The sequence below is a fragment of the Desmodus rotundus genome, chromosome 10 (genome assembly GCF_022682495.2).
Source record: "Desmodus rotundus isolate HL8 chromosome 10, HLdesRot8A.1, whole genome shotgun sequence".
NCBI classification, from domain to species: domain Eukaryota; kingdom Metazoa; phylum Chordata; class Mammalia; order Chiroptera; family Phyllostomidae; genus Desmodus; species Desmodus rotundus.
Window position 1 is genome coordinate 10,602,607 of NC_071396.1, and position 22,848 is coordinate 10,625,454.

Here is a 22,848-nt window from a genome sequence, read left to right on the forward strand (position 1 = left end):
CCAAAACTGGACACAACCCAAAGTCCATCAACAGGTAAACTCTCAAACAAACTGTGGTATTCCCAGACCGTGACGTGCCGCTCAGCAGTAGCAAGGAATTAACTGCTGACACGCGCAACAAAATGGGTGGACTGTTTAACATAATTCTGCCGAGCAAACTCAGACAGAAGGAGTACGTACCAGATGCTTCCACTTCAGAAGAGTCTAGAAGACACGACCAATTTGTCGTGACACAGAGTGGACCTACTGTGGTTCCTCGAGGGGAAGGAGGCAGTCAGAAGGGAAGGACACAAGGACACTCTGGGGCGTGACGGCATTTTCACTGTCCTGGTTGTAATGGTTTCAGAGGGGTGTGCAGTATGTCAAAACTTCTCAGACTGTACATTTGAAATACGTGTAGTTTCTTGTATGTTGACTATGCATCAGTAAAGCGGTTTTCAAAAAATACCCAGTGAAGGGAAGAGAAGTACTGTGTCATGATGCACAGTACAAGAAGTACTGTGTCACAAATCCTGCTAGTGACTAAGACCGCCCCGGTCCTCCTGGGACGGGCCCTTTGCCACCGCACCCGAGGAAAAGTGGAGGGGGAGCACATGCCGCTTCAGGTAATCTGGATTCTAACGTGAGTTCACTGTAAATTGCAGAAAGGTAATTTAGCTAATCCCCAACAGCATTAAAAATTCTGAGCTCTAAAAAGAAAATGTGTCGAGGAAGCCCACAGATAATTGCTAACACTCTCAGCCAACAGCAAAAACATGAATATATAATTTTCTATTTTTCTAGAAGCATTACAGTAACAAACAAAATCGCCCCAAAACAAATACTTCCTCACGTATGCTCTGCATTTGTTTTGTTCTGAATTTACGGTACATTCAGCATCTAACTTCTTTCAATAGTCAGCACTGAAGAGGTCGTCCAAATTAACTGTTCATATGAAATAAATACAAAATAACCTTTAAAAAAAGGGCCACTGAGTGACAGAGTAACAGTGAGGGAGATGACAGGTTAGCAGAGCCCTGTGGCATGTACTCGGCCGGGAAGACGCGATCACTTACGCCGTTCTCCTTCCTTCGGTGGTCACCAGGGACCTTCACTCCGTTTCTTTTTAAAGCTGGATCCTGGGACCTTGGTCCACTCACTGAACACAAAATGCAAAAACCGTGCATCAAACCAGAGTTGAGAGACACTCACTCCAAATGCCAGTTTACTTCTTAGTTCTGTAATTATTGCCCTTTGATATTTTAAGTTGAAAGTAAACTTAGAACAAAATATTGTCTAGTATCAACAGCACTAAGGTGTCATAATTTCCTGTTCTGGAAACTCTCCCTTGGAACAGTGAGCAGTGAGCTATAGAAAACACCACTATTCCCTAGGAAAGCTGCATGATCCAGAGACCAGAGGAGGGAAAACTGACAAAATAAATGTACTTCTGATGACGGGTCATTCCACCATTTGCTTCTAGTAATAGCTCCTCTTAGCTCTCTATTTAGCTACTCAGTAGTGAAATCACGAATAGTTCCACTGAAGAATTAAGTGAAAATGAAATCAATCCACCCTTCTGCTCATTAACAGTGTTTTGTAACCTAAACGGGAAGGAAGCAATTGACAAGAGAGCAAGTGGTATTTCAAATATGTGTCTCTTTTTTTGTGGTAACTCACAAGTACCTTGAAGTACTTCCCCATTTATTTAGGTAAAAAACTTCCATTTTCTTAGTTTGGGAAAGTATTAACTGGAAAACACCGTATTCTGCTTTTTTGGCTAAACATGTTTCAAGCCAAAATATACGGGTCTCTCAGTATCAATACATCATAAGGGGAAAATAGTCTTAATTTAAACTGATATATCATAAGAAACAAATAATACCAACAAAGATAATTTTTTGAATACATGAAATTAAGCTTATATTTGTATTTCCAGAGATCAGAAAAGTTATAAAATTTCAAGAAACTTTAGATTAGAATTTCTTTTGAACTAAATGTCTATAGTACCTGTCTAGAAGCGTAGCACCAATCCCCACACCAATAAATACAACACCCTCAGAGCCAGGTATCGCACTTCTGCCCAACGCCAATGCGTTAGCTTTACTTTAAAAATGCAGCTCAATTCCCCGACAAAATGGCTCCAGTAATCTGTCACACTACTTCTGCAAGAAAAATCCATCTACCGTTTAACAATAACTGCTTTCTCTGCTGCCTCAAAGCGGCACTCGACCCGTGTCTCCTCGGCAAGTTCAGTTCACAATTAGAGTAAAAGGCAAGCGCTTTAAAAGTAATTTCATACACATTCTGGGTGCCAGGTCCTAGTGCACCTGGAAGAATGTAGTGACAGCCTCCCAATCCCTGAGCCAGATGTCTACACTGAAAAGGCGACCACCACCATGTGAAGGGACCCGGCCCAGTGGCCCTGTCTTGCCCCAGCTTGAACACTACGTGGCACTGGTGTCCTGTGGCTGTGTGAGAAGTTTCTTTATCTTCAGATTGTATTTCTCACGTTACAGACACCGAAAGGGCACAGCGCACCCCAGAGAGGCTGTTAATAATTCACCCGGGACTGTGCGGGAAGACATTTGAACTGGGAGACGAACAGGTAAAATTCAACCCATTCATTAAAGGAGGATGCATGCAGCAATGTAAGCAAAGAACAAAATAAAAATGAGATGCAGATGCCAAATTAAAGCTACAAAAGAAGAAGGCTTAGGGAGGAAATATATGCTCATTTAAATTAAGACCACAGGCACCGGTCAAGTAGACAGGCGTGTCCACAGGCCAGGCAGAGGGGATCCAAGTCCCACTCCCAGCAGGTGCTACCTCCAGGTATGTGACCTCTGACACGTCATTTAACCCCAAAGCGTCAGAGTATCTCATCTGTAGAGTGGGAGAGGCTGGTTGGGTCGACTCTGGGGTTCCCCCAATTTAAATTTAGTGATGGCTAATTATTGGGTACCATATGGCCATTTGTATTAAAATGACAAAAGTGAAATTGCATGACACCCAGTAATTAACGTCTGTTATCTACCTTCTCACTCCCAAGCATTACATACGGCAGTCACAAACCTCAGCTTCCCATTTTAAAAGTTCTACTGTTTTCAGAAATACTAGTGACCCGCTTCAACCAGCGGCTTCCCGCTGAGCACAGAGCTGCTGCCCACGGACCTCGGATTTGAAAGTGCTTACTCCCTCCCACACGCTACAAGACCTCCAGGGTCCCAGGGACGGTTGGTTGAGTCCTTGGTGTCTGGTGACCCTGTCAGCCTGCTCTTTCTCCACCGTCATGTATCGTCATGTACAAACTCCTCATCACTAGTGGTGACCACCCGACCACGTGTTCTCTCCGCCCTGAGCCCTGCCTTCCTTCTGGGTGACCCTGCTGTCCACAAGCGAGCTCTCCGCTCTGCGGCTCCGCCATCTCCACTCTGCCTCAGGCTCGTCTCACAACCATCCTGAAGCCCCCACTTCCGACACCTTACATTCAAACCTTCTATTTTTGACCACAAGGCCCTCTCCCTACGCCCCTTCATCAATCTGAGACTGTCACTTCTGGACCCTGTCGGCCCTTCCCCTCAGCCCCTCCTGCCTCTACTTCTTCCCTGTCCAGCTGAGATGTCATCTTGCCCAAACCCTCTTTGCTGGTCTCACTAACCTTGCACTGGACAACCCCAACCCTGGGTCACTTCAACCACCTTCCCCCTCCTACAGCCCTGCAGGCTGGAGGACCGTCACCGGCAGTCCCCATGCTCTCATGAGTCAGCTGGCCTCCGTGGCGCCCGGCCGTCAGCTTCCACTGGGGGGCTCTCTCCTGTCCCTCCCAACAGCTAAGACTGCCCACCACGACCATCATCAGAGAAAACACATCTTCCAGTGAGAAGCTCCTCAGCTGGCTCCCAGAGATCCCTGCATCTACCTGCATCTGCCACAGTCTCCTCTCTGTCCTGCTACCGCGGGAGAGGCTCCCTCCTCCGCCTGCGAGAACCGCTGGCTGGGGCTGCGGACTCGCTCGTCAGAACTCCCTCACTTTCCCGCACTGCAACCTCCTCCCTCCCACACTGGAAACTCTCATAAAACTTCTCCGTCTCCTAACCAAACAAAACAAGCAAGGCATCCCCTGGTCTCCGCCCCACCCCACGGTCCAGGCTTAGCAGAGCGAGCGGTCTCTCCTCCCCGTTCCCACTTACCTCTCATCCGCCCCTCCAACTACCTCGTTCTATTCCAATGCCTGCCACTGCAGTGCACATCTGTGTCGTGACCCATAGAATGCTACCTACCAATGTCCCTGCCAGGGGGGTGTTCGTGACGAAGGAAGAAACGCACTTCATTCCTCTGACTTCCAAATCTTTGCAGAACATCAAACATCCGCTCGTTATCTGCAACTGGCCGTTCTGGAACAGAGACGAACGAACCACGTTATCTATCCATCATGACAATTATGGCCTGGGAATGTAGAAAATATTTACCAGTCATGTGTTTTCATTAAAGGAGCCCTCAGAAACGGAAATATCACAGATTTCCCACACACACACTCGGTGTCCAACCCGGGTGGAGAGCCGGCAGGAGGACGGGGTCTGGGCCGGCTGCATGGAGCTCATGCCTCCCTAACTCCACGGGCTCCTCACGGACATGGGCCGGCCACTCATCCCCCGGGGGCCCGCAAGTTTCCATCGTCTGTCACACGGGATGGTGGCTGAGGCCCCTTGTAAGTCTAATTTGTTGGGACCTTGTAGGTCCCAAGATTCTCCAAATAGATACACCAAAAACTGTAAAAACAACTTTTAGATAGCCTCGACTTAATATCTGTTAGACTATTTTTAAATTATAATTTTAAAGACTATGTTAAAAATATTAGACGTATCCATTTCCCAACAACAGGCTACTCCCTGCACTGAAAATACACCCACTTGGCCCCCCAGGGACATGGCCAGGTGTCAGGACTTTTCCACAGATAGAAAGAAGGGCTCAGCTGGACACACTAAAAGATGGGGGCTTCAGGAGAACTATATCTCGAGCTCCCATCAAAAAGTCTTCCAGTCTCAAGGGACCTAAATATAAAAACCAAACATACTACTGGAGAACGCAACTAATTAAAACTAAAAAAAAAAAAAAAAAAACACTCCAGTAATGTCGATGACACTTCCAACATAAGATGGCTGGAATGGCCTAGGAAAACTCAGGGCCCTTGTCCGTGATCAAAGACACTAAGGGCCGTAAATAAACAACACGGCCGAAAATGGAGCCGCTGAACATGCAGCAGCCAATTTGGTGAACGAACCTGAACTTAATCGGCCTGGTTGCAACGATGTGCGTCTCTGATTCCGTTTACAGGAACGTGACAGACTGAGGCGACACAGACGCCCTCTTCTGTAAGCCACAGAAACCCTAACTAAGACCCCCCAAAAGGGAACACTCACAGACAAGTAGACACCCCCTCAAAAGACGTTAAGAAGACCCTCCACCTCCTCACCAAACAGACACTCACACACTCACACTCGCACTCTTCATTGAAAAAGGACTAAAATCCCCACATTCCCGAAGCAAAGACAGAACTCAGAGGAAGTGAAGCAACTTCCAGTGCCTGCTGGGTCGGACCATCTGAAAGGCCATGAACCTCCTGGTCAGGTCCAGGAGCTAAGGGCCTGACGGCCGATGACGACAGGAGCGCAGGCGTGCTCTGCACACGCAGAAATACTCTCCAAAGGTCTGCTGAGGCCCCACTCGCACCCCATGCTCCTGCCACACTCTCTCCTGGTCACGGCACTCGTGCCTCCGTGACTTTGAACACACGCCTCCTCGTACTGACACTCGTCCCCAGCACCCTTGTCTCCTTCTGCAGATGGAGCACGTCCGTCCATTCCTGCAGTTAGCACGTCCTATTCTAAACGTCTGCTGAAACCTGCTTCGACTTGAAGGCGGGATACTTTTATCTCTGTATCCCTGCCAGTGGAGCACGGCCCCAAGCCCATCGCAGGAATCCAAGAAATGTCCTCTACGCAAACAACCAAGTGGGCAGCGACGGAACAGAGATGACACGTAGAGGCTGCCCAGTGTAAAGAGACTGTCAGTGGAAGAAGATAAGGAACCTGAGAAGCTAACAAAATCGAAGTTATATATTTACTATTGTTTACATGGGGTAATTTGGACAACTTATAGCAAAATGGGGGGGAGGGGGGATGCAGTTCAAACATAACAGCCATCACTTACTGAGAGCTAACACCAAATGTACCAGGGCCCGTGCTAAGCCTGCGGCAAGTGTTACATGCTGGAAGCCTCACGCACGCCTCTGGGACAGGCTCTCTTATCACCCCAACGCCACAGACAAAGCGCTGCAGGAGTACAGGGAGGAGGTGCCTTGCCTTCGATTACAAAGCTGGTAAATGACAGAGACAGAATTTTGATGCCCAAGACCTCCCTCTTGACCACACCACACAAACTTAACCCTCAATTTAATGACAAAGTCACTGCAATCAATCAAAATCCCAACGGAGCTGTTCACAGAGCCTTTCAAGATACTTCTAAAATGTATGTGAGAAAGAAAATATACAAGCATAGCTTGGGTATTTTTTGAAAAAGCAGAAGAATGCAATAAGCACTTGCATTCCAGATTATAAAACTGGCAAGCCCAGCATGTTATAAAACCCAAAGTATTATAAAACTACAGTCAGTAAGCCTGGTTCTGCCTTCAATAAGAACTGAAAAATAAAAGGAACTGGCTAAAGCTTACAGAAACACCCCTTTGTAGGGGACAGAACGCGGTCCATGAGGCAATGCGCTATACCAGTAAGGAGGAAGACGACTGTTCAGTAAGGCACGGAAGAAGACTCAGTGTCCATCTGGGGAGAAAGTTAAATCCCTAATTCACACCAGCCACAAAAATTACTGAGGAGGAGGGCGGGAGGGGAAGGGAAGGAAGGAAAAGACTTTAAAACTTTTATCATGAAATAACAGAAGACTATGTTTACAGTCTTGGAGTAAGGAAAGAATTTTCCCACAAACAGGATAGTCTGGCCTGAAGTCCAAATAGAATTTTTTTTTGTTTGGGTTTTTTTTTTTTTTTTAATGCCTACAGATCAAGAGAGAAAAGGCAAAAACCAAAGGAAACCTGAAAAGGGGCTACGGAGAAACAATTTTTTAAAAATGGAAACCCAAAGGGCTAATAAATAAACGTAAAAATGGCAGTATCAGCCTAGCAATAATTAATATATCATTGTATCAACTGTTGATGAGGAATACTTTTAGAAATAACTGGTAGACTGTCAACTTATATAGCCTTTGTTGAGGGAAATCTGGCACTACACTGAATTTTAAAATGTAAGACCTTTCAACCAAGCAATTCCATTTCTTGGTATCTACCCTAGAGAAATGCTTACAGCATTTATAAAAATGAGAGAATTAATTTAAACGTTTATGAATACAGAACTGTTAGATCAACCACAGTTTATGCATACTATGGAAAATTACGGAATTAAAAATAATGATGTAAACTTACACACCTTAAAAGATCTCCAAGCTATGCTGTAAGGTAAAGCAGCAAATTGCAGGATGTTAATATGTATGATACTATTTGCATAAGTCAAAAACAGAGGAAGAAACAACCCACAACACTATTTCTGTAGTCACATACAAATGCAGAGAAAAGTCTGAAAAGCCATCTGCTGAAATTGCAAGCAATCACGTCACGTGATCAGGGCACAGGTTTGGGGGAGAGACTTCCACCCTATCTGTAGTATTTCCTCTTTTACAAAAAGAACATAATCTCTCGTCTGATGGCGTTCATCTGTCTTGTTTTAATTTAAAAAGTTAGAAGAAAAAATCCTTCATCACCATCACACACCATGGGTGTGTGAGAGAGGAACAGAGGAGCGGCCTCCTGGGTCTCAAGGAGGAGCGGGAGCCTGGGCACGAGGAAGAAGGAAACTGAGGAACTCTGGGGGGGGGATGGGGGCGACTCAGTCATCTCAGCCAAGTATAAAACCAGGCACTCCGGTGAACGTGAGGAGGCGACCGAAGCGGCCGGTGCTCGTTTATTCAGTCAGTGACCATGACTGAGCTCCTGCCATGCACACACCAGGCGGGACTCTCCCTGAGCTGGGCGCAGCCGAGGACAAGGTGAGCGAGGCCTCTCCTCCTAGGGAGTTCGCACTCCAGTGCACAGGTTTGGGGCTGCGGGGGTCAGCGAGGCAATGAAGAAGGAGGCGCGCACACACACAGCGCGTGCAATGTCCATGCAGAGGGTTCATCGGGAAGCGGAAGACAACTTCACAGACACCTCGGCAGATGTTCAGAAAAAGCCTCTCCGAGGAGGTAACATTTTAACTGAGACCCCAATCGCTGGAAGGACCCACAATGACAAAATCCAGAAGGAAGCAAGCCCGGTCACGGGGACAGCTAGTGCCAGCAGCTGAGGTGGGCCAGGGCTGAGTGCAGTTTTCTCAGGAATAGAAAGAAGCTGCAGGAGGGGCAAGGAGCAAGCTGGTCCCAGGTGACAACAAGGACAACACCCTCTGAGACCTTTGGGTGTCATTCTAAGTAGCACAGAAAGCCTCGGCAGAGTGTCAACAGGAAAGCCAAACAGTCCGGCTTTAATTTAAAAAGTATCACATGCGTTTCTTTGTGCAAATGGTCAACTCTGGCTCCTACGTGAGGGTTAAAAGAGTAAGTAATCCAGGGAGGCGAGGAACTTCCACCACACCCACCAGTGGGAAAGTCAACGAGAAGGGAAGAAGGTGACACGCCTGGCAAGGGCTGGGTGTGAACACAGTGAGCTCAGGGAGAGGCAGCCTGCGCCCCCAGAGGACGAACCAGAAACAGCGGGCGCTCAGCCAGGCCGTGCAGGAACGAGGCGGGACTCGGGAAGAATTACACCCACACCTGCGAACTCCTAAGGGCCCCGAAAGAAACCAGGCCGCCCCATTTCAGAGGGATTGATTTCAAGGCTTAAAATAATGCCTATGATTTCACCGCTGCCTCCTGCCACCTAGTAACTCAACACTGAATAGCTTTCCCTAAAAACCTACAAAACCTCAGGGAGGGCAGAACAATCAGGAGGCCTCCAAATGTCCGATTAAGCAGAACCTAAGGATACAAAAAAATACTCAGGAGCCCCACACCGGAGCTCCCAGCTGGTAGATCAGCTGCCTGTCCTCTGACCATTCTGCTGCGGTGTCTTCACTGTACAGCAAAGAAAGAAAAGGGCAAGAATTCCACGTCACAATGAAGCTGGGCCGGGAACACTGTCTCCTGGCGGACACGCTACTCCACAGCTTCTCTGCGTACAAACGTGAGCATCGCCCCCGGCCACGGCCAAACCCAACAGTAATGAATGGCCCGTAAGGACTCCTACCTGAGCCACACCACACTTCAGCCAGATGGCACTCGCTTTCGCCGGGCTCCTTGCACAGGTCCACCACGTCTCTGCATATGGTTTCCGGGGTGACGGGCACCTCTGTGAAGTGCTGCTCGTTGTTGCTGAGGTACACCGTGAGAAACATCTGGGCACAAGAGAAAACACGGTGGTGATGGGGGTGCCCCGCACCGGCGCCGTTTTACTTTTGGTTTGCCCTCGGTTTCCCTCCCCAGTCTCCGTCAAGTGCAAATATTCGACAGAACAGTCTGGCTGACCCCTGGCCCACGCCTGGGGAGGGATCTGGAGTCCCTGCCCCCTCGGGAGCTGGGCCAGCAGAGCCCTGGAGTACAGTCAAACCAGGTCACGTGAAAGGTCAAACCAAATCATTCCCTGACATTTCATCTGTGCGATCTGTCCGCCAGATACTTACACAGTTCTTAGTATGTGCAAACGCACACAGAGCTTCCTGGCAGTCCCGTGAGGTGACCGGGATGTCACCCCCACGTACCTATGCACAGCCCCTTTTTGGAAGGACACATAGGAACACACCGTTGCCCCTGAAGGGGAAGAGGGCAAGCCAATGTTTATGCCATGCGCATGCATCACCTGTCCAAAAAACTGTATTTTTAAACCTGGAACGTTTTCATCAAGTGAAATACCTACTTTAAAGCATGGCTTCACCAACCTGGTGTAAGAGGAAATGATCGGCTGTCATGCTCCACATGTCTGACCTTGCAGGTAAGGGAATCCAAGGCTCCACTTCTTAGAACCCAAACTTAACAAACATTAACGAAGCTCACAGAATTCCACCTGCTGCTGCTCTGGCAAAATATACAGCCTATTTAACGAGGGAGATGACAACTTACACTTTAGTATGAAATAGTACCTTCTCTCCTCTATATTCCCCACTCATACCAAAACTTTCTTTGAAGCTGAACACTTCAAGAATAACAACTGTTTTCACTGTAAATATGGGACTTAGAGGTGTGTATTAAATACAGGAGTATTTAATATACAGTCTGCCTTCCAAACACACTGTATCAACAAACAAAAGGCTCTTGCTCCCGAAGGTAAGGGCGCCCTACCTGCCAATATCACCATTCAGAGCGCTTTCACACGCCATCTCAGAAACACCCGTCAACTCTCAGAGAGGCAGGACAGGTATTATTTTCTCTTCATAAATAACAGTAATAAAGGGCGCAGAAGATCTACTTGGCCACTAAAGGAGAGAATTAGGGTACGATTTTGTTCTTCCGATCCATCCTCTACCCTTTTTAAGCTGTCCTTTATAGCAGGAAAACATTGGGTTGGCCAAGAAGTATGTTGGGTTTTTCCCATATGATGGCTCTAGTAGCGCTTGGTTGTCTTTAACTTCATTTGAAACAATTTTGTTAGATTGTATTGTAACAGCTCTCATATCAGCGTGCATTTAAAAAAAAAACATCAATATTGGTGAATATTTGTATAGCCATGTTAATACGGAAGACGGAAGAGAATATGCAACATTTTCAGCACATTGTGCTTATTTCAAGAAAGGTAAAACTGCAGCTGAAACACAAGAAAAGATTTGTGCAACGTGGGGAGAAAGTGCTGTGACTGATGGAACATGTCAAAAGTGGTCTGTGAAGTTTGTGCTGGAGGTTTTCTCCCTGGACAGTGCTCCACGGTCGGGTTTGATAACAATCAAATCAAGACATTAATTGAGAACAACCAACTTTATACCACGTGGAGATAGCCAACATACTCAAAATATCCAAATCAATAAAGTTATTGGTGAAAATGAAAAATGTGTCTTTTATTTTACAGAAAAAAACCATACACACTTGTTGGCCAGCCCAGTATTAGGAAATGCTCTATTTAATAACAGCAACCCAACTTTAATAGAGATCTGGTCTATTTTTCTGGAAAACAATACCTTCATTTATTTAAAAGTATAATTACAAATACAAGGGGTGATGCAAAAAAACCGGAATTATCTTCTGGAGGGTGGGCCCCTTGTAGTCCAGGCTGCCCCACTAGGTGAGTGTTCTAGGAACCCATCTGTATCAGTGCACCAGCTGGTGTTGTTGTGAGAGGCTGCGTTTGGCTTCGGTGAATTTTTTTGAAGACTCTTTTCAATGCCTTTGCCCATTTCATGATGGGTGGTTTACAAGCGCACCTGCCTACACCAGGCTGAATGTTCAGCAGTTTTTGAACAAAAACAGCATGACCCCTGTGCCTCACTCTCCCTATTCACCCAATCTCCCTCCAAACGACTCTTTTTTTTGTTTCCCTGGATGAAAAAAGTCCTCAAAAGGAAAAGTTTTGCTGATGTGGAAGAGGTGAAACAAAAAAACAGCAGAAGCACTAAAAGGCCTCAAAATTGACCAGTTCAAAAACTGTGTTGAACAGTGGAAAAAACACCTCGATAAATGTATTGCATCAAATGGAGAGAACTTTGAAGGTGACTGAAGTTTAAACATGTAAGAATATAAATTTTTTATAATAAACTCCACTTTGGGGGGACCCCCACTTGTAAGAATGATGAGAGCTGTGTTCTACTTAAGATCACTATTTCCCAAAGAAACCACAGAATTAATCCTGGAATGAATGGCAAGTACATGAGCTCACCCCACAGCTACCCCTCCTGTATGAAGATTAGCCCTGTGGTGACTTTAGTAACTGAAGTCCTCGATGCTGGGCTGGCAATGTGACATTGCTGCAGGATCCCTGGCAGGGGACTTGGGTCCTAACCCCAGATTTGTTAATAATTGCTTAGACTACCTTGGGGAAGTAATGTCACCTCCCTGAATCTCAGCCTCCTCATCTTCAAAATAAGAGTCTCCAAGTTCCCTAAGAGCTGCCACTTATTTCTGCTGTTTCTTCGGCATCAGAGTAAAAGGACCACCTCAGCCTATGGTTGGACGTTGGCCAACAGGAAGCAAACAGGAAGTATTTGCTCATGGGCAATGAGTTCGCTGGCTGTCCCTGCACTTCACAGGTGTGCTTCCGGTTCACTTTCACAGCGAGTCTTCCCTCAGGTGTGTAAATGGTACAGCATGCAGAGAAGCTAGACCCCGAGGGAAATCCGTGTGTCCTCTCCTCACTCCTTCAGAAGCTTGTATCATGCTACAGTCACTCAACAGTCACAGGCCGCCCACTGTATGAGCTAGCTCTCAGGCAGAACTAATATTCACTATGTAGCTAGGACAGCACACAGCACAGATTCAGGACAGGCAGAGAACGGGTGGAGAGCCAGCCCCCGGGGAGGGAGCTGAGTCCTCCGTGGGGCCCCAGCTGGGCTCCCGCCCTCTTACAGCCCTGCCACTCCCCCACCAGACAAACCAGACCAGCAGCCAGTTGGCCTGGGGAGCAGTTTATAGAAATGGGCCTCCTGGGGCAGAAAGCAGGTGGGGAGCGGGGGAGGGGGACTCTGGCAGGCAAGCCAAAGCTGCTCAGGGCAGCAGCACTCCCGAGTCCACGCTCACACCCACCAGCGTCAACACAGGGTCGGACAGGGCTCCTGAGCAACGGATGGAGGGCACAAGCCCAGCAATGTCCCCAGAGGAGGAAACAGCAAATGAAAAGACCTGGAGGAAGGATCGAGCAGGTCCCACCAGTGGAAAAGGAAGGCAAAGGATTATAAAGACAACAATTCAAAGAGGCCAGACCATTCAAGACCTTACAGGCCCCTGGTCTTCCGCTCTGTGTGTGTAAACAGAGAGTTGCTGACCACAGAGGCTGACTCAGTGGATCTGGGAGGGGGATGAGATTCTGCTTTCAAACAAGCCCAGCTGCTGGGTGATGCTGATAAGGCTGGTGGTCTGAGAACCATTGTTCAAACGCCAAAACAAGAATCTGGATTTTAATTGGTGAGGCCACAGGAGGCAAACCTTTGGATTAGGGGTCTCCAGTGGGGCTGGGGGAGTGACTTCTTTTGGGGGTGATAAAGATGTTCGGGAATGAATGATGACAGCTACCTTGTGAATACACGGAAAACCACTGCACTGCACTCTTTAAGGGGTGAATTTTATGGTGTATGACTTGTATCACCATTGAAAAGGCCCACTCATGCTCACTCATCTGACAGAGAGAAAAAAATCTCTTAAAGAAGATAAAACTTACGGATAAATCAGAGAGCAATTTAGTACTACATTGTAGGCATTGTAGGTGGAAAGTGGAAATTCAGAAATGGGAAACAATAAATGTGAACTGAGATAAGACTGAGGCTTCAGCAAAGAGGCATAAATTACTGGCAACCATAAAAAAATCATCTACAGTATCCTTATTCCAAATTGCCATCTTTTCCTGACACTTAGCATTTTTTATACACCCTAAAATACCATATTCCAAGAAAACAGACAATGACTTCATTCGCTTCTTTCCCATACGAGAAGCAGAATGGTTCCCTTAGAGTGAACTCCCCTGGGAAACAGCTGTGAGACACTTGATTATTCCTGTTGAGTCAAGCTACACGTGTGTTCCTGGGAACTTCGAGCTCAACGATTTCCATCACACAGAGTGCGGCCACAATCAGACCAAAACAACACCTCAGCCTTTCCAGACGTACTTTGCTCCTTACAGGACACTGGGGGGACAGTAACTGCAGGGGCACCTGAAGACGCTCACACGTGTCTAGCACCAGGGCAGAGGGCTTTGCTTCCCTCTGAGAATGTGCACCGGGTCAGCCCTCCTCAGTGACAAACCGCGACCCTCCTTCCAACTTGTGAATCAGGAACTTCATTTTTTTTTTTTTAATCGTACTGCAGGAGAAGAGATCAGTCAATCAATAAACAACCGAGTACATTAAAGAGCAGAGGATGTAACAGACAGATAAATCGTATATGATCATATAAATGACAAAGTCTAAGAGGAAAATTAATGTAAATTAAAGCAATGAGGTACCATTTACAACTCTGAGTTTTAAATTAAAATGATACGCTCCAGCAGAGATAAGATTGCAAAAAAAGTGATTCACTCCAGGACATGATGGAGATACATTGTTGAAAATCTCAACACGATGGTGATACATTGTTTAAAATCCCATTTGTAAAGTAGAATGAGTCATGTATCAAAAGCCATATGGACACCTCATGACCTTACTTCTGGGAATTTATCCCAGAGAAATAATTGAAATGAAGAAACACTCTGTGTCTGAAGATTTCCACTCCAGTGTTAGATCTGTGAAAGGTAAGATGGAACACTAACCAGCAATGGAAAAGTGAGTTCAAATACATTTGCTGAAAGGGCTCCCACCCAGCTGCCAACTGCTTGCTGTGAGCGCAGTGTTAAAAAAATGGGAAGATAAAGATACGAGGCAGGGTAGTGAGTTGCATATTATAACCATTTAAAACATATGCCCATATGAACTGACTGTATGAAAAACACAAATGACATCAGTGGCATTTGGAGAGCAGATGTCACTCTTAAGCTTTTTCAGTCGCAATGTCAACCTATTTTTACAATAATTTATAATTTGAACGTACACTTAACATACAAACTGTGAAAATATATAAAAGAATATGAAGATATGTCACTAAAAATGGTAAAAGTGATTATTATTTGCGCATGCTTCTTAAAATGATCAATCTGAAGAGAAAGAAGATTCTGGAAAAAACACTAGTTGTAAAATGTTGTGCCAGGCAACCTCCACACACTCATTCATGCCCACATCACGTCTGAATAAAAGATCTGCCCTTCCAAAAATCCAAAGTCACAGACAACTTTCATTTAAAAAGAATGGACCACAGATTTATTTTGAAGAGTTCCGTTTTCCCAGTACACATATTCACTGGAACCATAACGTTATGCCATTAATAAGAGTGATTCATTTTTCAAAGAGGCATTAGATTAAAATGTGGAAGACTTTTCCAAGAAATTTAAAAAAAAATAAAACTGGCTGGGACATTTACAAGAAATTTACTTTGTGTCAGAGGCTAAAGTTTACTTCTTTGATTTAAAAAACCATATGACGTCCCAGAGAAAGAAAAAAGGAACCGAGTGTAAGATGTTCCCGTCACAGAAAGGAAATTAGGCTTTGCGACACCACCTTCAGAGTTCTGATTTATAAAAACTCAAATCCCTCAGGCTCACTTCAGGGGAAAAAAGATATGAGAGGGGGGAAACTGTCCTTTGGAGAAAAATGAACAATCTGTAAAAGAGCGACGTAAATCCTGCCCAAATCTTGCAAGTCACAGGAGCCGAGCTCGACGCAGGGACATCCAGGTAAGGACGGCGGGCAGTGACACCAGAGAAGTCAGGTGGCTTAGCGCGAAGGGAGAAGCACAAATCACGTGCGTGGTGGCGTCACTTTCACAACACTGCACCCCTCGCACAGGCGGGCCCAGGCTGCTCCCCGGCGTCCTACAGCCTGGTCAACGCTGCAGTACAGAGCGGGGGTTTGACTAAGGATCGACCAACAAAACCAAACCAGGGGCGTGGGTACATGGAACACTCTGACGGATCTCAGGGGGGCGGGGTGGGGGTCTGGAAGAGATTAGCCGAAGAATCGCACAGCCCATGGCCACCGACAACCACGTGGTGAGGGGGGGCAGGCTGGAGGGGGGCAAGCGGGGAAAATGGGGGACATCTGTAATAAGGGTCATCAATAAATATAAATAAATAAAAATCATAACATCAGCCAAAGCTTCTTCCTGTGTCTCAGACGCACATAGCCACGCACCCAATGGTGGCTGGCGGCACTGGAAGGGGTTACAGGTGAGAGGCACCCCAGCCTTCTGGAACTTTCCGGCCCCGCCCCTAGCAGACCCGGCGCCATCCCCAGGGGTCACTGCACACTGCTCACCTTGGCTCCCTATGATGACACTCTCCACCCAGCAGGGGCCGAGGCTGCTCTGCTCCCCCAGCCTGGGCTGCCCTCCTGTCCCCTTGAAAGCTAAGAGGTGACCCCAGGAGTCTCTGCGAGGCCTCCCTCAGGGACTCAAGTCCTTCCCAGCCCCGCTGCTGATGGGTCCAACCTTCCTGCAGTTACCAGGGGTCACTGCTGAGAGGCCTCATGACTTCTGAACCGGTCCTCCCTGAACTTTGCCCCTGAGACCACTACCCTTCTTTTTAAATCCTCGTCAATCGCGCTGACTTCTGCCTGCCCATGTCCTATTAAGGGCCAATGGCACTGAAACCTACCGCCACGTGAAGTGCGTGCCACTTTTTACCATGGTGTACTTGAAAATCAGCCCCTGGGTTTCTACGAGCCAAACTGGAGTGATTTAAAGCAAAGTCATAAAATCATGGTCCACAATTCTTTTTTTTTTCATCAGAAACAACTCCTTGGGTCACTACATCAGGTCAGGACAGACTTCAGAAATCAATGCATGGGGTCTCAGCACTAATCGGACCAGTACTGTTAAAAATGCTCACCACCCATGAAACACCCTAGCAATTCACCCGGTATTGTCTAGAGAACATCATTTTCTGAGAGAACAACCATTCCGGGGAAAAGATGACGCAGCAAACATGATGTGGTTACTTCAATTGAGGGAAGAATTCATTACAGACCTAAAAATAGGGTGCTCTCAGAAAGCTGCACGCTGGTCCCTGATGTCTAACGACCTACTCCCTCCACAGACGTAAATGGCTGGCGGTACCTCCCCCGAGACTTACAGGAGCGACATCCCACCACCGCCAGGCCCTCTAAGGAGCTCTGGTTCTGTGTCCCCTGCAATCCCAACTCCTTGGTGACATCACCTATCACTCGCTCACCCCACCTTAGGGCTCAGCACGCACGGGTCAGGCACAGGGACTACGGTGGTGGAGCAGTGCGTGCTGTGGGGACAGGGAGGAGGAGAGACAGATGACGGAAAAATGAGCAAGTTACCTACAGGGCCAGGATGGAGGTGATGAGAGGGGGAAGCCGATCACAGCCTCAAACCCCCCGGGGGAAGACACCGCCTATGGAGGCCCTGAGACAGTGCGCCCCACAACCAGGAAAAAAGGCAGCCTGTCAGGAGCGCAGGCCCGGGTGAAGGGGGACACAGAGGTAAATGGGCGAGGTCGCGCGGGGTCTGGAGGGTCAGGAGCAAGGCTGCAGGCTTCTGCGTCAGGGAAAAATCACCAGAGCAGTTCTCGAAGCATGGTCCCATGGCAACAGCATCAGCATCCCCTGGGAACCTGTCCGAGACAGAAAGTCTCAGCCCCGCCCCCAGAGACCCTAGCATGGGGGCCCAGCCACGCACTGAAGTTTGCAACCCACCTCACTGCAGGGTCATGAGCCAGGGGGGATGCACCATAAAGCTCGGCTTCTGAGAAATTTGCCGTAAATAATGTACATCGTTAGCTGTTTCACTAGCAAATGACAGCGTATTAATCTGTCCAGAATATGTTAACAATGATAATACCAACAGTTAACCCAACACCAACATCAAAACATCACAGGTTCGCATATACTAGTATTTATCTCTGCATATTTTGAATTTCAGGGAATTTTCATTTAATGATAAGAAATATTAAGACCTAAGACTTATTTCAAATAATCTGCTCCAGTGTCATAGCCTCAAATCACCAAATGGGAAACCTCAGAAACCCCCACTTTTCCTCACGCCTCTCCCTACAGTAGCCCACCTGTCCCCTGCACCCTGTCACTTGGTGTCGAAGTCACTTCTATCCTTTTAGAATATCACTCCAGCACCGTGAAACTGCCCCCCAACCCACCCACACCCGGCACCCCCCCACCCCCACCAGTCACAGCTAAGGTACCTGTATCCCTATCTTATCTGCCTTACTGGCCTATAAATTCCTTTAGGACAAAAGTTTTGGTTCCTAAATGCTTCCTCCCAGTTTCTTCCCCACCCCCAAAGGCTATCTGAGGGTCTCACACACAGCCAATCTGGAGTGCACCTTTGGTTGGAGACCACAGTCTGACAGAGCACATGCATGTCACTAGGCATCAAGAAACATTTACAGGCCTGGCTGGCGTGGCTCGGTGGACTGAGCGCCGTCCCTGGCTTCCAGCTCTCCCCCTCCACCTCGCACTTCGTTGTGGAAGTGTTACTCCACTTTAAAGAGAACCTTGAAGAACGTTCAAAATGCCATAATGGGCCTAAATTTAAGTGAGCAAGAACTACCCTCCCCAAAGAAAATCAAATCTAAGAGCACTCACTCACCCCACTCAGTAGTTACTAAATCCTACAGCGTGTCAGACATGGCACTAAACAGCAGAAACACACATGAGAGGCACGGTCTGCACCCCGGCCAGCACATGGGACAGCGCAGGCACCGTGCAAACACACGCATACGCCACGTGACCACCTCTTTGTGGAGGTCTGCGTGACGCCAGTGAGAAGAGGTAAAAACCCTGCTCCCTTGCAAGGAGTACCGTGAAACTGAACGCCCACGGATGAGGAAGACACACCAGAAGAGGACCGTCCGGGCAGAGAGGCATCCCACGAAAGGCACGGGCACGTGAGAAAGCCTGGCGCGTGCCCCACTGTGCCCTGAAACTGCTGAAATGTGACAGTGGGGGCAAGGCTGGGCAGGTGAGAACGGCTCTTCTCAAACCATGAGCCACCGATGCGCTGAAGACCTTGGAGCGTGTAATTCTTGTTTACACACTCCCAGTCACGGCAAAGTCGGATGACGCAGAGCGGGTCACGGACGCAACATGAAACAGGACAGGGTACAGCGTGCTGGGAGCAAACATAACCACAAGCCCCGCAAACAGCCCTGGAGCACATTTATTTCCTCGGGAGCCCGTGCCAGGCAGTGAGCAGATCTTCCCGGACGCCACACGGTTCCCGACGAGGCCACGGGAGCAGCGGGCGAGTGGGTGCTCTTCCGCCCCCACGAAGCTCTCACACGACACAGTCTCTTCCACGGGGGATGCAGTGCTGGAACGCTCCCTTGTTTGCTGTTCCGAGTCTTTTGATCACTTCCACTGTGAGGCTAAATATTCTGGAGTGAAAGGGTACGTAGGCATAAAAAGGCTGAAATTCACCAGGCTAGACGATACAGACACTTTCTATCTAATTGGGGAGTTTACAGAAGTCAGTGTAGAAGAATTCTGGAGAAGAAAGAGGCAAATTTCTGCTTCAGAAAGACCACCATGCCTGGACTGAGTGGGCAGAGAACCAGCCCAGGCAAAAGAGGGGGAGAGCAGAAGAGGTGGGGGGGGCAGTGACGGGGGGATGAGAGCTACCAGAGCGAAGGGAAGAACCAAAGGGCAGCGGACGGCGCTGAGGTCTCCTCCTGCTGAAAGCAACAAGCAAAAGACCAGAGAAGAATCCTCTTCCTTTTAATGTAACAGTGTTGTCCAAAATCGCTCCCTTTTCAGGAACGCAGCGGGTTACCCAGAAATGACCTACATACCACAAACTAGCCAGCAGGTACCATCTAGATGTCCCTGTGATGAGAAAAACATTGGCTCGGGGAGACCCTTTCTAGAAGTCAAGTCAGCTCTCTCTTGGATCCGCTGAGTTGCTTGCCACTTTGTATCTCTGTCAATAAAATGAAGACATCACTGGCTTTTTAAAAAATGGCCACCCTTGGAGAAAGCATCAGAAGCTTCCATGGAGGGACGGTTATATGGTCAAGAGTATGGTAGGGGTAAGGCATTTTTAAGGTCACAGCTTCCTTAAGAGACCTGGTGTGTTCTGTTCAGTGTTAAAGCACCAGGTGGGAGAAGAGAAGGCGGCTTTCTCTCAGGCCCTTCAGAGCCTGCTGAGGATACGGACCGTTCGGTGTCTCCTTGGTCCCACAGGAAGGAGCTTATGGCTCTGGGAGTGATCTCGCCCTGTCCCTGACTTGGGCCTGCTCCCAACCCCGGGCAGGTGTTACTGTTTCTTCTCTCTGGATGTTTAGAACAAGGGGCAAACTGTGTCGACCGAGCTCACAGACAGTTCCATCCACCAGCTGGGTCCCTAGTGTGATAAGGCGACACTTCCATTCATTTCAGGTAGTTTTCTGTAGACGTGCCAGCAACAGGCATCGGCTTCCCCAGTCTTCCCACCTTTCCCAGTCCTTTCCTTCTGGCACCTCCACAACCCCTTCTCCACACAGCAAGAGCGACTTCTTCTAATCAGTCAGATTATGTCACTCTTACTACTTAACACTCTTCCAGTGGCTGCCACAGCCCCTCCCGGGCCACCTACACTCTCCGCCCCGCCCACGAGAGCCTGCCTGCTGTACCTCTCCTCCCCTGGCTCCTGTCCTCTCCCTGGGCCACCAAGCCCTGCCTCACCGGCCTCTGCGTGTCCTGCAGGCCTGTGCACAGTCCCCAGGAACTCTGCCTTCTGGAAAGGCCCCTTACAGAGCTGCACGAGACCAGCTCTTCCGGGTCACTCAGGTCTTGGCTAAACGGTCACTTTCCTGGCCATCCCAGGCCCATTGATGCTACTTCAACCCAACTTTCCTGTCTTCTTTCTTTCTCTTCCAATTCCCACCCTACCTTCCTAGCCTCCGACTAAGCTCCATGAAAGGTAAGGTCCCTGGAAACTGTCTTACTCTTTCCTGGATCCATGGCACTTAGAGCAATGCTTGGGCTACGGGGGTGTTTACAAATACTTGCTGAACAGATGCTGTCCCCAAAAGGCCATCCGAAACTAATCAACAGGTTAACGAGGAAGAATGAAGAACAATGATTCAGTGTGCGGTCATTCAACAGAGTTCCTATTTTATTTCCTGTAAGCTCTTCTGATTAAATGGAGTCGTGGCCCCTCACAACACAGCCAGCCACACAGACCGTGTCCCGGTGGCCTCATCCTGATTTCCCGCTCACGTGGGCCTCCCTGCGGGCCACTGCCCCACCATCCCAGCCTTTGGAAATGGCTCAAGAATGACAATGGCAGTCTCCCACGGGTGCTTCACGATCCCCTATCCTCCACATCCCCGACACAACTACTCCACTTCTGACTCGTTCTTCCCCACATCGTCACCTTGCAGCCCTGTTGAGAGATACGAACAAAGGCCAACCAACCCCGCTCAGACTACAGTGCTTCTCTATCCCTGCAGAGCGGGGAGAGCCGAGGTCTCTCTGGAAGATGACCTCACCGTGGCCAGGGCGGCACTGGCCCCTCCATCACTCGGAATTGATAAGAGAACCATTTGCGGATCCCACCTCCAGTCTGGATGTCAGGACGGAAAGGTGTCTCTGTTTTCCTTTTACTACTTCAAACATAGAGTTATGCCCTAGAAAGCACCGTCTGAAGTCACCATCAGCCAAAAGGACACTGTCGCCACCACCTGTCCTGCCAAGTACCACGAAGTACTCTAATCCAGGCACAGCCGTGGCAAAGAGAACCTGTTTGCAGGAGACCTGGACTCCTCACTCAGTTGTGCTGCAAGACCAGGAGCAAAGTGCAGACAGAACCCACGGGGCTTCAGGTTCCTCATCGCTGAAGGCGAACAAGAGGAAGACGCCCATCACAGGGCCTGAAAGGGGGCAGACGGGATGACGGACCTCATCACCACGCAGTGTCGGGCGCAGAACGTTGGGTTCTGCCCCTCGGGAGCAGCTTCCTCACGGTCCCTGGGAGGGAAATCAGAGCGCTGGGCTTTCAGCCCCACTGGCCTACGCAGAAATGGTTCATGCCGCTGTGGGAGACCAGCAAACTGTCCTAACTGTCGTTTTTCATGTCTTCTTTCTTAATGTATTAATTTTACAGAAAGAGAGGGGGAGAGGGAGAGAAACACACAGACAGACATCGACCTGTTGTTCCACCCACTGGCTATTTCTTGTATGTGCCCTGACCAGGGCTTGAACCTGCAGCCTTGACATATAGGACGATGCTCTACCCAACTGAGCTCCCCAGCCAGGGCCGACCATTTTTTAATATCACCACCAGCAGTTTATCCTGTATCCTATACATTTATTCATTAAGATTTTCTACTATCTCTTTAAACTTGTGCCTTAAGGATTTTTTTTTAGCTAAAATGTTTGAAATTCAAAAAAGGGAGTACTAACTATAAATTTGTTTCTAGAAAAAATTAATTGAAGTCCGCATTTCAAAAGTGAAGGTTCAGTGTTTATTGGCCAAGTGAACATTTTCAATGAAAATCTGGTTCTGTTTATTATCATCCAAATAAATAATGCGTTTTTGGATAAACTTTATGTAGGAGGGAGAAAAAAAAAAGTTAATAGTGGGCACAGCTGCTGAGTTAGGGAGGGTACTTTTCCTGCCCTCGGACCTAACGTGTGTCGCACCTGCGTCTGTCTGATAACTCCCTTTGGATAAGACGGTATGCCACGTTAGTAAGAATCACCGCCTCCCTAACACTCGGTGCTCCCGACGGGGCTCCTAGGGCCTGAAATCATTTGGCTCTCCCCAGTGAGACCTAAAATTTTAATGTCTGCCCAGCCACTCCAACAGAAGTATGCATTTCATACCCAGTCTGTCATCTATGTTTTCTCTTCTCAATTACTTCTGATTACAGAAGAATGCTCTCTTCAGTACCTAGCACGCCATCAGAAAAGAAGTATGTCAACAATGCTCCACTTGAGGAAGTGGCAGGAGCTGAGAGAATACTCTGGATTCCTCAATTCTTGCATCCCGCTCTCCTTATTCTCTGACGTACTCAGTAGAGGA

At 48.1% G+C, this 22,848-nt stretch overlaps 1 protein-coding gene across 1 annotated transcript in view; it reads right to left on the reverse strand.

The window, feature by feature from the left end:
* The window catches only part of TP53BP2 (tumor protein p53 binding protein 2), a 51,795-nt gene that overhangs the window by 24,355 nt on the left and 4,592 nt on the right, over nucleotides 1-22,848 (reverse strand). Inside the window, exons 2-4 of the mRNA XM_053912707.2 lie at nucleotides 9,332-9,479; nucleotides 4,263-4,376; nucleotides 1,056-1,138 (exon numbers count right to left, since the gene is read on the reverse strand). Of these exons, the coding sequence (XP_053768682.1) occupies nucleotides 1,056-1,138; nucleotides 4,263-4,376; nucleotides 9,332-9,479 (345 nt within the window). The remainder of the gene's footprint in view (nucleotides 1-1,055; nucleotides 1,139-4,262; nucleotides 4,377-9,331; nucleotides 9,480-22,848) is intronic.